At 43.0% G+C, this 20,408-nt stretch overlaps 1 protein-coding gene across 5 annotated transcripts in view; it reads right to left on the bottom strand.

The window, feature by feature from the left end:
* mical2b (microtubule associated monooxygenase, calponin and LIM domain containing 2b) overlaps positions 1–15,723 on the bottom strand; it is an 84,860-nt gene extending 69,137 nt beyond the window's left edge. For 2 of the 5 annotated variants that reach the window (XM_029759036.1, XM_029759034.1), the window contains exons 1-2: positions 15,535–15,721; positions 819–1,177 (exon numbers count right to left, since the gene is read on the bottom strand). In XM_029759036.1, the coding sequence (XP_029614896.1) occupies positions 819–1,082 (264 nt within the window). In that variant the 5' untranslated portion in view covers positions 1,083–1,177; positions 15,535–15,721. The other 3 variants (XM_029759037.1, XM_029759035.1, XM_029759038.1) reach the window with 3 other exon arrangements.
* Between the last annotated feature and the right edge of the window lie 4,685 nt (positions 15,724–20,408).

Below are 20,408 nucleotides of genomic sequence, written 5' to 3' on the forward strand. Positions count from 1 at the left end.
AAGAACCCCTTTTCAAGTTGTAAACTATTAAGAGTTTTGAGTGAATGTGAATTGATGTCACAGGGCTTCGATTTAATTTAAAAAATAAATTAACTGTAGTCTGGCTCATAGTAGTAAAGAATTAGATAAAAAGGTAGCCAGCTATGAATCATCATTCCTTATGCAGATATGGGATATTAGCATGGAGAATATCATGTATTCAATCCCAATGTGGAAGCTCTGCCCAAAAGGCAAATATAGGGTTTATTCATTTTAGGCTCCTTCCTTATAATCGACAGGTAACTGCCAAAATAATGGAAACACTTGAGTAAATAAGGGATACAAAGTATATTGAAAGCTGCTGCTTCCACACAGCTGTGGTGCCGATGTTAATTACGCAATTAACATCACGCTCATGTATAAAATGCTGGGCAGGCCATTATTTTAGCTCCCATGGCTATTCCCTCATTTACATTGACCCACTTTATTATTTATTTAAATTGTTTTGCACTGACTCCCTTGCACACTCACTAGACTCTACCCCCACACACTACACTGACAATCCAACAAACAAATATTGACACCACACACATGCTGCTGCTACTGTTTATATTACAGTATATCCTGATTGCTTAGTCACTTTTACCCCTACCCACACTAACGGGAGATTCTGGAGCGGTGCCCGAGTCAGCGTTACTGTGAAAGCACAGGTGGTGGTACCTTCATTTGGAAGGACGGGCTCGTGGTAATGCCTGGAGCGGAATACCATTCCAGACATTATTAGGAGGCATCCTCCCCTCAGCAACCTCCACTGTGTAAAAGCTTGGGTGATTTCTTACCCTAGTGCCCTCACAGGCCTGGGCTTTCTTGTACTCCTTGTGGCCGGCTCTCTTGTCCAGTTTGGTCCAGAGGGCCTTGGCCTTCCAGTTGGTGACCGTGGCTTTGAGGTTGCTGTAGAAGTTCCTGTAGTCCAGTGGGTCCAGATCCATCTGCCTGCATAAGATACAGAAGGCCTGCATAGTGCCCTTACACGTGGACGCCTGGACAAAGTTCTCAAAGAGCTGCCTGGCCTGAGCACTCCTCTCATCCTCTGTTTCACACATCTTCCGTTTTGGAGACTGTCTGGGCAGTCCCTCGCTCCGGCCCCAGCCCTCACAGGCTTAGTTAGACTATGACACAACTGCCATCTCAGCGGGTTCTGGAAAGGAAAATGGCATTTGATTTTATTACAGCGTCACTTCGCACTCAGACTATCGACAAAAATCATCTAGACATTTGCTCTGTGATATGGTCTCCCAAGTAATGTTACATGGTAATTAATAGCACGCTTAATAAAACATGACAAAAATAAATTCTTAAAAAGTCCACAAGTATAAGTTGCACCCTGTAGCTTGATTATGTTACTGGACTTTAAAAAAAAATAAAAAATCAAAACAAGGAGATGTCACATTAAAATGTATGTAATATCTCTAGCATGTTCTCAAGACACAATACAACCTGCACTCCTTCATATAAGAGTCACAGCGAAATAGAAGTTGAAATAGTACATCCTGTTTAAAGCATGAGGATGCTGTTGCATAAATCATCATAAATATCCCTAATTTGCATAGCTGGAGATGTCATGACAGCTCAGAAACAAAGCCCATTAAACAGGTGCCTCAAGTCCTCAACAGGCAGCTTCATTAAATAGTACCCACAAAACACTAGTCTCAACATAAACAGACGACTCCGGGATGCTGGCCTTCTAAGGCAGAGTTCCTCTGTACAGTGTCGGTGTTCTGTGGCCCATCTTAATCTTTTCTTTTTATTGGCCAGTCAGATATGCCTTTTTCTTTGCAACTCTGCCTAGAAGGCCAGCATCCCGGAGTCGCCTCATCACCATTGACTGGTGTTTTGCGGGTACAATTTAATGAAGCTGCCAGTTGAGGACTTGTGAGGCGTCTTTCTCAAACTAGACACTAATGTACTTGTCCTCTTGCTCAGTTGTGCACCAGGGCCTACCACTCTTTCTATTCTGGTTAGAGACAGTTCGCGCTGTTCTGTGAAGGGAGTAGTACACAGTGTTGTACGAGATTCTCAGTTTCTTGGCAATTTCTCACATGGAATAGCCTTCATTTCTCAGAACAAGAACAGACTGACAAGTTTCAGAAGAAAGTACTTTGTTTCTGGCCATTTTGAGCCTGTAATCGAACCCGCTGATGCTCCGGATACTCAACTTTTTTTTAAAAAAGGCCAGTTTTATTGCTTCTTTAACTGTTGTTTTGATTTTCAGTTGTCTTAACATTATTGCAAAAGGGTTTTCTAATGATCAATTAGCCTTTAAAAATTATAAACTTGGATTAGCTAACACAACGTGCCATTGAAACACAGGATTGATGGTTGCTGATAGTGGGCCTCTGTATGCCTAATGTAGATATTCCATCAAAAATCTGCCCTTTCCAGCTACAAGTCACTTACAACATTAACAATGTCTACACTGTATTTCTGATCAATTTGAAGTGCTTTTCTTTCAAAACAAGGACATTTCTAAGTGACCCCAAACTTTTGAATGGTAGTGTAATAGTGTACACACATTTCACTGCCTCCATCTGCAGTCTCTCCCAGTACCTGCCCAAATAACAGAACAAGCTACGCCATTCAACTAGTCATCATTCAGTAATTCATCCTCTTCAAGTAAGCATACCACCAATTTCAAGCAGCATATTGTAGGAGCATGTGCTCATGATGTATCCAAGGAAATCAAATCTGTTATTCGATTTAATACATTCGCTCAATGACTCTGCCCGTCATGTCAATTGAAATGTAAACCTGGATGTGTTAAAGGAACCACCAAAGTTCTAAAGTAGGGGAGACTGCTGTTTCCATGAGGCCTGAAACATGATGCCCTTTGATATTTGGATCATTTGAACAGCTATGTGCAGACTGCAGGAGCGCGGAACGCAAACAAGTGAGAAGTCTGGCCTCATCTCCCCACTGCTTTTAGTGGACCAGAGGGGGTGTCATCTCTCATACCCAATCACGTTTGGCAGATTGCTAGATGAGATGTTGCTAAGGCTCTGGCACTAAAATTCAGATGCGCTCTGCTCCAAGCTACACTGCTCTTCTCTCTGTCCAGAGTGAACTACTCATGGGACGTTTCAGCTCAGTCAAGAGAGAAATAAAATGTAACTACATGACTTCTGATTGGGAATTCTCACACATTTCAACTTCGCTTCCTCTAGGGGGGTTGAAGACACACAGTAACCCACACAATTCCAGGGAGTCAGTGTGGTATGGGATAGTTCACGGCCTAATCTATATTTAACCGGTTGAAGCACTGTGGGAAATTGCACAGGGAGAGTCTGGAATTATATCGCACTCACAATCTGCCTCTATTCGTAGAAACTGTTTTAAGTAGAGTAGAAAACTAGAACAAGACACTTATGTTTCCACTGAAACCCCTGTATTTAGACACACACTCATGGGGAATATAGGGTAGACTGGGACAATATGCAAAACACAACATACTTCTACAAACTCAAGAACATGGCAGGAGTTTGTTGGAAGAAAAAAAAACTAATTTTCCCATCACCTAGAATCAAAAGCCAACAGCTAGCTACACAACAACAACCATGTTAGCGGCTGTGTCCATGTACAGTACCTTCAGAAAGTACTCACACCTCTTGACTTTTTCCATATTTTGTTGGGTTACAGCCTAAATGTAAAATTTATTAAATTGAGATTGTCGTATTCTGTGTAGGCTAGTGACACAAAATAAGTTGCATGGACTCACTGCGTGTGCGCGCAGTAGTGCTTAACATGGTTTTTTTTAATAACTACCTCATCTCTGTTTCCCCACACATACAGATAATTGTAAGGTCCCTAAATCAAGCAGTGAATTTCAAAACAGATTCAACCACAAAGACCAGGTAGGTTTTCCAATGTCTTGCAAAGGGCACATATTGATATATGGGTGTAAAAAAAAAAGCAGACACTGAATATCCCTTTAAACATGATGAAGTTATTAATTACACTTTGGATGATGTATCAATACAACCAGTCACTACAAAGATACAGGCGTCCTTCTTAACCCAGTTGGGGTTAGAGGAAGGAAACCACGCAGGGATCTCACCATGAGGCCCATGGTGACTTCAAAAAAAAGTTGAGTTAACCTCAAGGATCGGATCATTTTCAAATTGTCACCTAAAAATGACATACCCAAATCTAACTGCCTGTAGCTCTGGACCTGAAGCAAGGATATGCATATTCTTGATAAAAATCTAATTTTCAAATGATATTAGTCACATGCGCCGAATACAACAGGTGTAGACCTCACGAGTACCTAACCAACAATGCAGTTTAAAAAAAATACAGATAAGAAATAAAAGTAATTAAAGAGCAGCAGAAAAATACCGGGTACAGGTACAGAATCAATGTGCAGGGGCACCAGTTAGCTGAGGTAATATGTACATGTAGGTAGAGTTATTAAAGTGACTATGCATAGATGATAAACAGAGTAGCAGCGGTCTAAAAGAGAAAGGGGGAGGCAATGCAAATAGCCTAGGTAGCCATTTGATTAGGTGTTCCTGAGTCTTATGGCTTGGGGGGGGGGGGGGGGTAGAAGCTGTTTAGAAGCCTCTTGGACCTAGACTTGGCGCTCCGGGATTGCTTGCCATGTGGTAGCAGAGAGCACATCTATGACGGTAGCTGGAGTGTGACAATTTTTAGGGCCTTCCTCTGACACCGCCTGGTATAGGAGGTCCTAGATGGCAGGAAGCTTTGCCCCTGTGATGGGGCCGTACGCACTACCCTCTGTAGTGCCTTGCGGTCGGAGGCCGAGCAGTGCTCTCGGTGGTGCTCTCGATGGTGCAGCTGTAGAACCTTTTGAGGATCTAAGGATGCATGACAAATCTTTTCAGTCTCCTGAGGGGGAATAGGTTTCGTCGTGCCTGCTTCACAACTGTCTTGGTGTTTGGACAATATTAGATTGTTGGTGATGTGGACACCAAGTAACTTGAAGCTCTCAACCTACTCCACTGCAGCCTTGTCGATAAGAATGGGGGCATGCTCTGTCCTCTTTTTCCTGTATTCCACAATCACCTCCTTTGTCTTGATCACGTCGAGGGAGAGGTTGTTGTCCTGGCACCACACGGCCAGGTCTCTGACCTGCTCCCTATAGGCTGTCTCGTCGTTGATCAGGTCTACCACAGTTGTGTCATCGGCAAACTTGATGGTGTTGTGCAGTCATGACTGAACATGGAGTACAGGAGTGGACTTAGCACACACCCATGAGGCCCCCTGGTTGAGGATCAGCGTGGCAGATGTGTTGTTACCTACCCTTACCACCTGGGGGGAGCCCGTCAGGAAGTCCAGGATCCAGTTGCAGAGGGAGGTGTTTAGTCCCAGGATCCTTAGCTTAGTGATGAGCTTTGAGGGTACTATGGTGTTGAACACTGAGCTGTAGTCAATGAATAGCATTCTCACATAAGTGTTCCTTTTGTCCAGGTGGAAAAGAGCAGTATGGAGTGCAATAGAGATTGCATCATCTGTGGATCTGTTTGGGCGGTATGCAAATTGGAGTGGGTCTAGGGTTTCTGGGATAATGGTGTTGATGTGAGCCATTACCAACCTTTCAAAGCACTTCATGGCTACGGAAGAGAGTGCTACGGGTCTGTAGTCATTTAGGCAGGTTACCTTCGTGTTCTTGGGCACAGGGACTATGGTGGTCTGCTTGAAACATGTTGGTATCACAGACTCAATCAGGTACATGTTGAAAATGTCAGTGAAGTCACCTGCCAGTTGGTCAGCACATGCCCGGAGCACACCTTGGCGTGACCCTGGACAACACCCTGTCGTTCTCCACTAACATCAAGGCGGTGACCCGATCCTGTAGGTTCATGCTCTACAACATTCACAAAGTACGACCCTGACTCACACAGGAAGCGGCGCAGGTCCTAATCCAGGCACTTGTCATCTCCCGTCTGGATTACTGCAACTCGCTGTTGGCTGGGCTCCCTGCCTGTGCCATTAAACCCCTACAACTCATCCAGAACGCCGCAGCCCGTCTGGTGTTCAACCTTCCCAAGTTCTCTCACGTCACCCCGCTCCTCCGCTCTCTCCACTGGCTTCCAGTTGAAGCTCGCATCCGCTACAAGACCATGGTGCTTGCCTACGGAGCTGTGAGGGGAACGGCACCTCCGTACCTTCAGGCTCTGATCAGGCCCTACACCCAAACAAGGGCACTGCGTTCATCCACCTCTGGCCTGCTCGCCTCCCTACCTCTGCGGAAGCACAGTTCCCGCTCAGCCCTGTCAAAACTGATCGCTGCTCTGGCACCCCAATGGTGGAACAAGCTCCCTCACGACGCCAGGAAAGCGGAGTCAATCACCACCTTCCGGAGACACCTGAAACCCCACCTCTTTGAGGAATACCTAGGATAGGATAAAGTAATCCTTCTAACCCCCCCCCCCCTTAAAAGATTTAGATGCACTATTGTAAAGTGGTTGTTCCACTGGATATCATAAGGTGAATGCACCAATTTGTAAGTCGCTCTGGATAAGAGCGTCTGCTAAATGACTTAAATGTAAATGTAAATCCGTCTGGCACCGCAGCCTTGTGCATGTTGAACTGTTTAAAGGTCTTACTCACGTCAGCTACGAAGAGTGTGATCACAGTCGTTCGGAACTGCTGGTGCTCTCATGCATGTTTCAGTGTTATGTGCCTCGAAGCGAGCAAAGAAGTAGTTTAGCTCCTCTGTGAAGGCTTGTGTCACTGGGAAGCTCTTGGCTGTGCTTCCCTTTGTAGTCTAATGGTTTGCAAGTCCTGCCACACATGATTTGACCTTAGTCCTGTATTGACGCTTCGCCTGTTTGGTTCGGAGTGCATAGCATCGGAGGAATCCCGGAACATATTCCTTCTGTGCTAGCAAAACAGTCCTGTAGCTTAGCATCTGCTTCATCTGACCACTATTTTTATTGATCAAGTCACTGGTGCTTCCTGCTTTCATTTTTGCTTGTAAGCAGGAATCGGGAGGATAGAATTATGGCCAGATTTGCCAAATGGAGGGCAAGCTTTGTATGCGTCTCTGTGTGTGAAGTAAAGGTGGTCCAGAGCTTTTCCCCCCTCTGGTTACACATTTAACATGCCGATAGAAATTTGGTAAAAACGGATTCAAGTTTCCCTGCATTAAAGTCCCTGGCTACTAGGAGCGCCGCCTCTGGATGAGCATTTTCCTGTTTGCTTATGGCGGAATACAGCTCATTCAATGCTGTTGTAGTGCCAGCCTCTGACTGTGGCGGGGTGTAAAACAGCTACGAAAAATACAGATATACTTATCTAGGTAGGTAGTCTACAGTTTCTCATGATACAATTGCGCGAGACTTCCTTAGATATCGTGCACCAGCTGTTACTTACAAAAATACATTGTGCCCCCTTATCTTACCAGACGTCGCTGTTCTATCCTGCCGATACAGTGTTGATAGTGTCGTCGTTCAGCCACGACTCCGTGAAGCATACGTTTTTACAGTTTTGAATATCCAGTTGGTTGGTTTATTTACTTATTTTTGTACATAATGTTTCCGCTACCGTCTCTTATGACCGAAAATAACTTCTGGACATCAGGACTGAGATTACTCACCACAGACTGGCAGAATCCAGTCTGACGAGTCAGATATACTGCTTTCTCAGGAACAGGCCCAGATCCGTGATTTGCATGAAGAGGCGGATTAAAAAGGGGCAGAGGGTGGGCTGACTTCTGAGAATTCATAGGCGAACGCATAAACCCCCACTTCCTTCCATTCTGCTAGCAAATGTGCAATCTTTGGACAATAAAATCGATGACCTACTTGGAAGAAACTACAAAAGAACACAATCGATTGGGGGCACGTAAAACGTCTGCCTTCTCCGGCGCCATCTTAAGTTTGTGGAAATGTGAAATTAATGTAGGAGAATATAAACACATTAGATCTGATAAAAGATAATACAAAGAAAACTTTTTTGTACCATCATCTTTGAAAACACAAGAGCCATAATGTATTGTTTTAGGCAAGGTGCAATTTTGGCCACTTGATGTCAGCAGTGTATATGCAAAGTTTTAAACTGATCCAATGAACCATCGCATTTCTGTTCAAAATTTTGTATCAAGACTGCCCAAATGTGCCTAATTGGTTTACTAATAACTAAGTTCATAACTGTGCACTGTCCTCAAACAATAGCATGGTTTTATTTCACTGTAAATTGGACAGTGCAGTTAGCTTAAATTCTTGTTAATCTTTCTGCCAATATCAGATATGTCAAAGTCCCGGGAAATGTTCTTGTTACTTACAACCTCATGCTAATCGCATTAGCCTACATTAGCGGTTTTAATGGCTGTGATAGGAGAAAACTGACGGACCAACAACATTGTAGTTACTCCACAATACTAACCTAAATGACAGAATGAAAAAGAAAGCCTGTACAGAATACAAATATTCCAAAACATACATCCGGTTCCAATAAGATACTAAAATAAAACTGCAAAAAAATCTGGCAAAGAAATGAACTTTATGTCCTGAATACAAAACGTGTTATGTTTGGGCCAAATCCAATATGTTATGGATTTGCCTGTCATCGGCAAGGACGAGGGAGTTAAGGATACAAATAAAAACAGAAGAGCAAAGCACAGGCAAGATCCTAGAGGAAAACCTGGTTCAGTCTACTTTCCAGACACTAAGAGACAAATTCACCTTTCAGCAGGACAATAACCTAAAATACAAGACCAAATATACACTTGAGTTCACAACATTGAATGTTCCTGAGTGGCCTAGTCACGTTTGAATTAAATCTGCTTGAAGATCTATGGCAAGACATGAAAACGGCTGTCTATGATCAAGAACTAACATAAAAAATAAAATAAAAAAATAGACAAACATTGCACAATCCAGGGGTGGAAAGCTCTGAAGAGACTTACCCAGAAATACTCAGAATTACCATTGGCAGCAATTACAGCTAACATGTATTGAGTCAGGGGTGTGAATACTTATGTAAATTAGATCTGTATTTAATTCAAATGCAACATTGTCTAAAAACATGTTTTTTTTTGTCATTATGTGGTGTTGTGTAGAAGGGTGACAATTGTTTTTATTCAGGCTATAACACAAAATGTGTTATAAGTCAATGGGTATGAATACTTTCTGAAGGCACTGTAGGTTACCTGGACATAGCCTGAGGTAAGGAAAAAGTATACAGCAGTGGAGGCTGCTGAGGGGAGGACAGCTCATAATAATGACTGGAAGAGTCAATCGAGTCAAACATGTGGTTGATACCATTCCATTGACTCCCTTCCAGCCATTACTATGAGCTGTCCTCCCCTCAGTAGCCTCCACTGGTGTACAGGTAGAGCTAACCAAGAAGTATAATTACGTTTACATTTTAGTCATTTAGCAGACGCTCTTATCCAGAGCGACTTACATTTCATTTCTTTTTTCGTACTGGCCCCCCGTGGGAATCGAACCCACAACCCTGGCATTGCAAACACCATGCGTTGCAAACACCATGCGTTGCAAACACCATGCTCTACCAACTGCGCTACAGGGAAGGCCAAACAAACAAGACATGGGTATTGGTTACAACAGCTAGAAAGGGGTTGGTTTTGCAACAGACAGGCTATAACTTAACATTAGACATAATGATCTAAAAATCCTGCTTTTCAAATCTGTTATCATCCTTTACCTCTGCTGAGAGTTGGAGTAGCCAGGGCAATTTGGAACAAGAAAAGTGTTCTGTTCATGAATCCTCTATCAGCATATGATAAAAAGTAAGGCTGTGAATTTCAACATATGCTCTTGCTTAAGAGACCTTTTAAGGAAGTGTGCTTGATCACTGATAAAGGTTTATGTTATTCTGACTATGTAGGTCAACCCACAAAAGCACATTTCAGTACTTTTTTTTCAAACTTAAAATTGGACGTTTGATACAAGGCCATTGACAATGCTAAATATTTCAGATAAAAATAAGTTTGAGCTTTTGCATACAGTTGTAGTGGAAAATGAGTTTAATGTAGAAGTAAGCTTCTTATTAGTTCAGACCAGCTGACTGAGTACTGTGGTAGTAGACTGGGAGTGCTGAAGCACATAGTGTAATGTTAAGAGAACAGTATGAGAGAAGGAAAGTCATGCCTTCCCAGTGAGACAGGAATCAAAATGAGGTGGTCCTATCTCCTCTGTAGCTCAGCTGCTAGAGCATGGTGCTCGCAAGGCAGGATAATGGGTTTGCTTCCCAGGACAAAGCTAAAATGTATCCGAGCATGACTAAAATGGCACACACACACACACACACACACACACATTGAACAAAAATATATACTTTCTTTTTCTTTTTTTAAACATGTAAAGTGTTGGTCCCATGTTTCATGAGCCGAAATGTTCCATACGCACAAAATGTGTTTACATCCCCGTTAGTGAGCATTTCTCCTTTGCAAGAGATAATCCATCCACCTGACAGGTGTGGCTTATCAAGAATCTGATTAAATAGCATGATCATTACACAGGTGCACCTTGTGCAGTGGACAAAAGGCCACTCAAATGTGTAGTTGTGTCACACAATGTCTCAAGTTGAGGGAGTGTTTAATTGATAGGCTGACTGCAGGAATGTCCACCAGAGCTGTTGCCAGAATTTCTCTACCATACACCACTTCCAACGTCGTTTTAGAGAATTTGGCAGTACATCCAACCGGCCTCACAACCGCAGACCACGTATGGTGTCGTGTGGGCGACCGGTTTGCTGATGTCAATGTTGTGAACAGAGTGCCCCATGGCGACGGTGGGGTTATGGTATGGGCAGGCTTAACCTATGGACAACGAACACAATTGAATTTTAATGCACAGAGATACCATGAGGAGATCCTGAGGCCCATTGTTGTGTCATTTATCCGCCAGCATCACCTCATGTTTCCGCATAATGTATCTCTGACCAACAAATGCATATCTGTATTCCCAGTCATGTGAAATCCGTAGATTAGGGCCTAATGAATTTATTTCAAGTGACCGATTTCCTTATATGAACTGTAAAGCAGTAAAGTCTATGAAATTGTTGCGTTTTTAATCTATCAAAGAAGAGCCGACAAGTGCCTGGCCAGACACTGAGCCAGGAACACCTCGAAAAACACATGGCTCACTGGCTCTGAGCACCAAGCAAAGAGACTTCTTCCTAGACCATCACAGCTTGTATAAACCGATCTCTTTACAGTACAGGCAATGGCAATTTCATAATACAGTCTAGAGCTCATAGGACATTCTTTTTCCATGGGGAAAATCCCAAAAGTCTCACACTAAGCATTTAGGGCGTGTCAGTGGTGGTGTGGTGAAAGGGAATTCAAAGTGGTTGGCTGGTGACATGCAGGTTTTAATATGATGCTAATTAACTCCAGCACACTCAGTTTCCGCCCAGGCAGGAAACATCCCCTGGAGGAATGTCAGAGATGTGAAATATGGACCTGCTGCATGATAGACAGGACAATTTGTAATGGAGAAAGAACAGAGAAGGCCCTTTATGAAATATAATTATATTAGTTAGGTCAGTTGTTCCTTTCCTCCAATCAGGAAAGGGACATAACCTAACTTGAAAAAGAACATTACAGTCATATCTATGAAGTCAAATAACATTCAAACTTAGATTCAACATGGTCATACTCCTAGTTTATTAGCATTTACTACAGATTCCACATCATAGAAAAGGTCCTGCTTGACATGAACTCCAGTCCGTCTGCCCAATGGACGGTTTCATATGTTAGCCTTAATGACCGGGGATATGTAGGTCATGCCATTACCACACAGGCCGTAATGACATCTCTGGAGGACCATCGAGAGACCAAATCTATGCACATCAAACCAGATAACACCCACACCCATCCTTGGCAGGATAAGCTATAAACTAGCGATCCAGCAATCACATACTTGCAATTCCCTTGGCTTAAAGACGACATGGTCAAGCCGACATCTGCAGTGGCCATACAGCATTTACTGCGATATGGCCTCTGCAGAAGTCAGGGCATTTATACTTCACTGAGCTGTTATGAAGGAAGTGAGTTTATATAGGACCTTCCGCTCCCACCTACCGTCACCCAAACATGTCAATGCAGAGTTACACGTAGCCCTCCGCATTGTTACAAAGTTTGAGCGGTGTGGAGCTCAATTTGCCCTCTAAGGCTTCGCAATTGCGTCACACCTTCCATACAAAGCCTCCGACCACATTTTCGGCTCAAGCATAAAATGGACTTTTACTGTAATAGACACACATTCATGTAATAAGGCAAAGCGTTAACAGGTGCTGAAGACCGTGACCAACCGCTAGGGCGGAAAATGAAGTATATGCGAGGGGAGAAATAGTGCGAGGGCTGGTATAGAAGGACCAATTATACTGGTAATTACTGCACAGTGCAAAGACATCCTGGAAGATATTCTTGCTTTCAGATAATAGCAATTCCACAGTAACAATTAGGCTGAGACTCAGATTTTTCCCATTTAAAAAAAAATGGACATCAAAATTGAATAAACCATACAACTATGCACAATGACTACTTTGAACAATTTACACAGTAAATTAAATAAAAACATTTACTGGAAAAACTGTGCAGATGCAAAGTTGGTTAACAGAATGACAGCAGAATATACCTCAGTGTTATTCTGTTACCAACTTTTGTATTTGCACAGTTCTTCCTGTTATTTTCCTCTTCTACTTGAACACATGCCAAAACTTTACCATCAATGTACCTTCAACACACCACAATATATAAATATTTCAACAAACATCAATTACCTCAATAGTAGATCTATTGCATTATTAAAACCGCATCAAAGAGCTCTGCAGTGTATTCATACATACCAATTGTAGACCAAAGTAACGGAAGTGTAAACTGACTGAGAACCCCAGGAACCTGACAGACTGCAAGCCCAGGTGTCAATAAGCAGGTAGATAAGGGAATAGACTCAGGGTGGAAGCCAATCATATCTGGAGCTTGGAGGAAAATCCATGCAGGGACATTTACAACAAGTGGTCTTATCTAATTGACTGTGGTTTACTAATAAGAGCATAATGCAGTGCTTTGTAAAATACAATCCTACAATAGTCACCCAATAAAAAAAACAAGCAATCACAGTGATAATACTATAAAAGGAAAAGTTTGTCTCCCGCTCACATTCTTCTGTCTGTATGGATACTTCCATCTCAGTCAACCTTCACAGAGAATGTATTGGCCTCAAATCATCTGACAGAAAACCATCCGGTTCGAGAGCGACACCCCTAGCTCCTGATGTATTTTTGTCCTGCCTCTGGGCTGATATGCAGGCCCAGCCCTTATAAATCTCTGACTTATTCTAGTAGTGATAGAGCTTGGGTAACTGTTTTTTACATGGGCAACAAGGGCGAGATTATGAAAAGCTCACTTCAAAAGCTAAAAGATTAACATTACGACCATAACAATGGGATTGAGGTCCTTATAGAAAAATGCTTTGGCCATTGAGAGGGTTTAGGATTAAAGTCACATTGACAGGAACGAAAGCCAGGGACTTGGTAAACATGGGGCATATTGGTGCAGCCAGAGACAGGTTTAAAAAAACAGCAATGTTCCCAGGAAATCTTAACCCAAATGTGACAAACACATTCATATAAATGTTTCAGATTTTCAATTCTAGCCTCTGTAAAATGAATAAGTAGTGCAAAGATGTATCAACACACCTTTAAGTTGGTAATAGTCCAGGGAAAATAAGCGTTTTGGTAGGGATTTGTCTAACGACCTTCCACTCACACTTAAAGCTGCAATATGCTACTTTTTGGGCAACCCACGAAATTCACATAGAAATGTGATTTACAGATTTGTCATTCACATTGAAAGCAAGTCTAAGTGGTAGATATGTTTTATTTCTATGCTTTCTGTTCTTAAGCGTTGTTTTTGCATCTTACTTTTGTACACCAGCTTCAAACAGCTGAAAATACAATATTTTTGGTTAAAGAAAAGTTATTTCACTGCTTGTTTTGTCAAACTGAAATTAGGCAAACTAGCCTAATTTTAGCATCCGGGAAATGACAGCCCTTTCTGCATATTGCACCTTTAAGCTCCTTGTGCCAATTGTTTTTCTAGCAGTTGTTTACAGAACGCATGTTTTGAAAGGGGCTTTTCAGTTCTGACAAGACCAATATACAGATAATTGACAAAATAAAGGAAACACTTGTGTAAATGAGGGTTACAAAGTATATTGAAAGCAAGTGCTTCCACACAGGTGTGGTTCCTGAGTTGATGACGCGCTTAACATCCGATCAGGCTTATGGTCATGTACAAAAATGCTGGGCAGGCCATTATTTTGGCTACCATGTCTATGCCCCCATAGGATGCCAATGCCTCCATCCACAGTGCATGAGTGGTCACTGAATGGTTTGATGAGCATGATAAATTATGTAAACCATATGCCAAGGCCGTCTCAGTCACCAGATCTCAATCCAATTGAAAACATATGGGAGATTCAGGAATGGCACCTGAGACAGCGTTTTCCGCCACCATAAAAAAAAAAAAAAATCAAATTATGGAGTTTCGCTTGGAAGAAAGGTATCACATCCCTCCAATAGAGTTCCAGACACTTGTAGAATCTATTCCAAGGTGCATTGAAGTGGTTCTGACTCGTGGTGGCCCAACGCCCTATTAAGACACTCAGTTGGTGTTTATTTGGGCAGTTACCTGTACATTGCTGAACTGAACCCTCACCCAAATTGAACACCCTCGCAAAATGTGCGTTCACATGAATGAACACAAACGGCTCATAATGACCTGAAAGGGACCAAGTCACTAACTTCTTTCTGACTGAGTTTAGCTGTAGTTCGTTAAATCCATCTGAATTCTATGACAGGTCAAAGGACCCGAGGCACCTGCTCCACTCACCTCCGATCTGTTGACGGGAGGTAGGCCAATCCAGCCAACATTTCCATAAAGTCATATACTAGTATTTAAGTCAGACAGAGCCAGTCATCCCTCAAGACTGACAGCCTTTGTTACAGCGTGAACAACTTGATAATTGCGTACATTAGTTACTACAGCCTGTTGAATACGTTTTTCAGAGCAAATTGATGACTAAAAGGCTTTTTGAATCGTTAAATTGTCTCAAATAATCTGATATGTACCATATAACACACTTGCCTTTCCAACAGTGCAGGGTTGTAAAATATGGAGCATGATGTTTTTCAACTTGGACGGTGTAACCAAATACTATTATACCGTATTCAGAACACGATAGCATCTCCTAAGAAACGTATAAATATTTTAGTGGCACACGTTGAACTAAAATAATACGAGCTAAAATGGAATAGAATTATACAGGCAATTTGTTTAGTGTTAAAAGCTCACCAGAATACAACGGACTTTTAGATAACATTGTCAGTCACTTACATCTGTGTGTCAATTGAAAGTAACTTTAAAATGACAGCTGTCCCAATAAAGACTCCTTGCTTTATCCAGAATACACTTTCCTACAGGCGTTACAAAGTTCCACCGAGCAATTAACGTCAAAGTATCCAACTTTTAGCTCAGTCTGTTGACTACCGAAATGTACTCACGTTGTAGCCTTCAAACGGGAGCTGTAGATAATGCCCAATGATTATTTGATAATGCCCAACAAATCTTTAAAAGGCGGTACTTCAGTGTAATAGCGTCAAATGGGAATCTGTACTTGGGGAAACGTGAGCGTAAATGAATGCGTCATTCGAAACCAATTGGGAAGGTGGTATTTACCAAATAAAAATAAAAACACGTTTTTATTTAACCATTATTTAACTAGGCAAGTCAGTAAATAACAAATTAGTATTTACAATGACGACGCTGGCCAATTGTGCGCCGCCTTCTGGGACTCCCAATCACGCCCGGATGTGATACAGCCTGGACTAGACAAATGTGATTCGTTCGATTGCGCCCAATGACTCCTTGTAGTTCACTGTTTGGTTGGAGCTGCCTTGGGCATCTGTTGGGGGTGTTCCCCTGCTCAGACATTGCATGCATCAACCAATGGTTGCGTGCCACGTCATCTACTGTGCTATCATTTAGACACAAGTTACATTTTTCGAAACGCAATTGTTAAAATACTTCAAACTTAACTGTGCAAAAATAAAACAGTTTGTGTCCCTTGGGAAGTCCCTTGGCAATTCTATAGTCTACATTGGAAAAGGTTGCTGACAGTTGGTCCCAGGATTCGTCTGGCAATAATACTGCGTTCAAAACCAAGTGAGAAGGTGTTAATTACCAGTTGTGAAGTCGTAAATACCTGTTGGAGGCTTTCAGGCATTTGTTGAGAAACAAAGATTGGCTAATGGCCAACAAGCTGCATCAACGATAAACTAAACATACAGCTATCATGCTTGTAAACAAATTATAGTGTTTAAAAAAAACATGTTAATACATTGCTTTTTATAAATAGTGTTTTGTTGTTACATTTAACTTCCGAAATGCTGTTATCGAGGTCATTTCAATAGTAGGTGACGTCAGAGGTCAGCATGTCAGAGAAGTCGTAGGTCATTTCAATAGTAGGTGACGTCAGAGGTCAGCATGTCAGAGAAGTCGTAGCTCAGTGATGATTGACGAGTTTCACACTAGTAATTATGAGTTGGAAGGGCGGTCAAGTAGATTTTCCCAGTCAGATGTAGGCCGTCATTGTAAATAAGAATTTGTTCTTAACTGACTTGTCTAGTTAAATAAAGGTTCAATTTAAAAATGTAAAAAAATGCCTATGCCTTTTAAAGTGTGTTGGATTATTATTTTTTTATCCAACTTGCGCCTACATGTCTGACTGCATGATGTTTAAAGAAATTATATGACCAAAGGTCATGAAGTTTTGACTGCAAGTTTCTGCAGCTGCTCTTCACCAACTTGATCCTGCCTGCATCGTGGAAGGCTCTATTGTCAACCAATCATTAGGGTGTTTTTGTAGGGCCCACCCCATGAGAATGTGGCCAAAGACGTTACTGAAACAGGAAGCAACTGCATGTAGGCCTATATACAAATGAATGCGATATTTGAGTCTCCCGCTCAGTAATTGATTGTAGAATGAACACATATAATTTCAGTTTGTGAGTGTGTGATATGGGGGTTGGAACCATGTTTATTTTAGCATTGTAAAGATTTTTAAAAATAAATAATGGCAACACTGCTATGTTGAACATCTCATTCCAAGATCATGGGCATTAATAAGGAGTTGATCCCCCTTTGCTGTTATAACAACCTCCACTCTTCTGGGAAGGCTTTCCAATAAATGTTGGAACATTTCTGCAGGGACTTGCTTCTATTCAGCCACAAGAACATTAGTGAGGTCGGACAATGATGTTGAGCGATTAGGCCTGGCTCGCAGTCGGCGGTCCAATTCATCCCAAAGGTGTTCGATGGGGTTGAGGTCAGGTCTCTGTGCAGGCCAGTCAAGTTCTTCCACAACGATCTCGACAAACCCTTTCTGTATGGACCTCGCTTTGTGCATGAGGGCATTGTCATGCTGAAACAGAAAAGGGCCTTCTCCAAACTGTTGCCACAAAGTTGGAAGCATAGAATCGTATTGAATGTCATTGCACGCTGTAGCGTTAAGATTTCCCTTCACTGGAACTAAGGTGCCTAGTACACCATGAAAAACACCCCCAGATCATTATTCCTTCTATACCAAACTTTACAGTTGGCACTATGCATCGGAGTAGGTAGCGTTCTCCTGGTATCCGCCAAACCAAGATTCGTCCGTCGGACTGCCAGATGGTGAAGCGTGATTCATCACTCCAGAAAACACGTTTCCACTGCTCCAGAGTCCAATGGCGGCGAGCTTTACACCACTCCAGCCGACGAGTGGCATTAAGCATGGTGATCTTAGGCTTGTGTGTGTTTGCTCGGCTATGGAAACCCATTTCATGAAGCTCCAGACGAACAGTTTTTGTGCTGACGTTGCATCCAGAGGCAGATTAGGACTCAGTAGTGAGGACAGATGATATTTATGCGCTACACACCTCAGCAGATCTGTTCTGTGAGCTTGTGTGGCCTACCACTTAGCAGCTGAGCTGTTGTTGCTCCTAGATGTTTCCATTTCGCAATAACAGGACTTACAGTTGACCGGAGCAGCTCTAGCACGGCAGAAATTTGACGAACTGACTTGTTGGAAAGGTGGCATCCTATGACAGTGCCACACTGAATGTCACTGAGCTCCAAAAAAACATTCTACTGACAATGTTTCTCTATGGAGATTGCATGGCTGTATGCTCAATTTTGTACACCTGTCAGCAATGGGTGTGGCTGAAATATCAGAATCTGTGGTCATAGGACACATTGCCATTGGGAATGGTCACATATTCTGGTGCTAATTGAAACTTCTACCCAATTTCAGTTTTCAGTGTGATCAGAGCTGGAATATACAGTACCAGTCAAACGTTTGGACACCTAGTCATTCAAGGGTTTTTCTTTCTTCTATTTTCTACATTGTAGAATAATAGTGAATACATCAAAACTATGAAATAACACATATGGAATTATGTAGTAACCAAAAAAGTTTAACCAAAAAACAAATCTAAATATATTTGAGATTCTTCAAAGTAGCCAACCTTTGCCTTGATGACAGCTTTGCACACAATAAGCATTCTCTCAACCAGCTTCATGAGGTAGTCACCTGGAATGCATTTCAATTAACAGGTGTGCCTTCTTAAAAGTTAATTTGTGGAATTTATTTTCTTCTTAATGCTTTTGAGTCAATTGTGTTGTGACAAGGTTGGGGTGGTATACAGAAGAGATCCCTATTTAGTAAAAGGCCAAGTCCATATTATGACAAGAACAGCTCAAATAAGCAAAGAGAAATGACAGTCCATCATTACTTTAAGACATGAAGGTCAGTCAATCCGGATAATTTCAAGAACTTTGAAAGTTTCTTCAAGTGCAGTCGCAAAAATCATCAAGCGCTATGATGAAACTGTCTCTCATGAGGACCATAACATGATGATCTCCGCATGTGTAGTTCCCACAGGAGGTGAGATGGTTTGGGGGTGCTTTGCTGGTGACACTGTCTGTGATTTATTTAGAATTCAAGGCACCCTTAACAAGCATGGCCACCACAGCATTCTGCAGCGATACACCATCCCATCTGGTTTGCGCTTAGTTGGACGATCATTTGTTTTTCAACAGGACAATAAGACAAAATACATCTCTAGGCTGTGTAAGGGCTATTTCGCCAAGAAGGAGAGTGATGGAGTGCTGCATCAGATGACCTGGCCTCCACAATCACCTGACCTCAACCCAATTGAGATGGTTTGGGATGAGTTGGACCGCAGAGTGAAGGAAAAGCAGCCAACAAATGCTCAGCATATGTGGGAACTCCTTCATGACTGTTGGAAAAACATTCCATGTGAAGCTGTTGTCATACGCGTCGTAAGGGACAGACCAAGGCGCAGCGGGTATAGTGCTCATCTTCTTTCTTTATTTAGAGTGAACACTCAAACAAAATAAACAAACAGTTCCGTAAGGCACATGGCTATACAGAAAACAACCACCCACAAACCCAAAGGAAAAAAGGGCTGCCTAAGTATGGCTTCCAATCAGAGACAACGAAAGACACCTGCCTCTGATTGGAAACCATACTCAGCCACACATAGAAAATGAACATAGAAAATAAAAACTAGAACAAATCCCCTCTAAATAATCCAAACCCCCAAAACACACAAAAACAACACCCCCTGCCACGCCCTGACCATACTACAAATGACCCCTTTACTGGTCAGGACGTGACAGTACCCCCCCCCCCCAAAGGTGCAGACCCCGACTGCACCTCAAAACCCCCCAAAAAAACAACCCCAAGCCTAAAGGGAGGGAAGGGAGGTTGGCCACCGTCAACGACGGTTCCTGTGCTACATCCCCCTTCGCCAATCCTCCCACTACGGAGGTGGCTCTGGCTCTGGGCGTAGCTCCCGTTCTGAAGACTCTGGGCTGCAGACCACCGCTGAAGGCCCTTGGCTGCAGACCGCCGCTGGAGGCCCCGGGCTGAGGGGCGTCGCAGGAGGCCCCGGGCTGAGGGGCGTCGCAGGAGGCCCCGGGCTGAGGGGCGTCGCTGGAGGCCCCGGGCTGAGGGGCGTCGCTGGAGGCCCCGGGCTGAGGGGCGTCGCTGGAGGCCCCGGGCTGAGGGGCGTCGCTGGAGGCCCCGGGCTGAGGGGCGTCGCTGGAGGCCCCGGGCTGAAGAGCGTCGCTGGAGGTTCCACGCTGAAGAGCGTCTCTATAGGTTCCGGACTGGGGACCTTTGCTGCAGGCTCTGTGCCATGGGTCATCACTACTGGTTCCGCGTCATGGATAATCACTGGAGGCTTTGTGCCATGGAGCATCACTGGAGGCTTCGTGCCATGGATCATCCCTACAAGCTCCGTGTCATGGACCATCCCTACAAGCTCCGGGCCATGGATCATCACTGGAGGCTTCATGCCATAGATTATCG

The sequence above is a fragment of the Salmo trutta genome, chromosome 7 (genome assembly GCF_901001165.1).
Source record: "Salmo trutta chromosome 7, fSalTru1.1, whole genome shotgun sequence".
Classification (NCBI taxonomy): Eukaryota; Metazoa; Chordata; class Actinopteri; order Salmoniformes; family Salmonidae; genus Salmo; species Salmo trutta.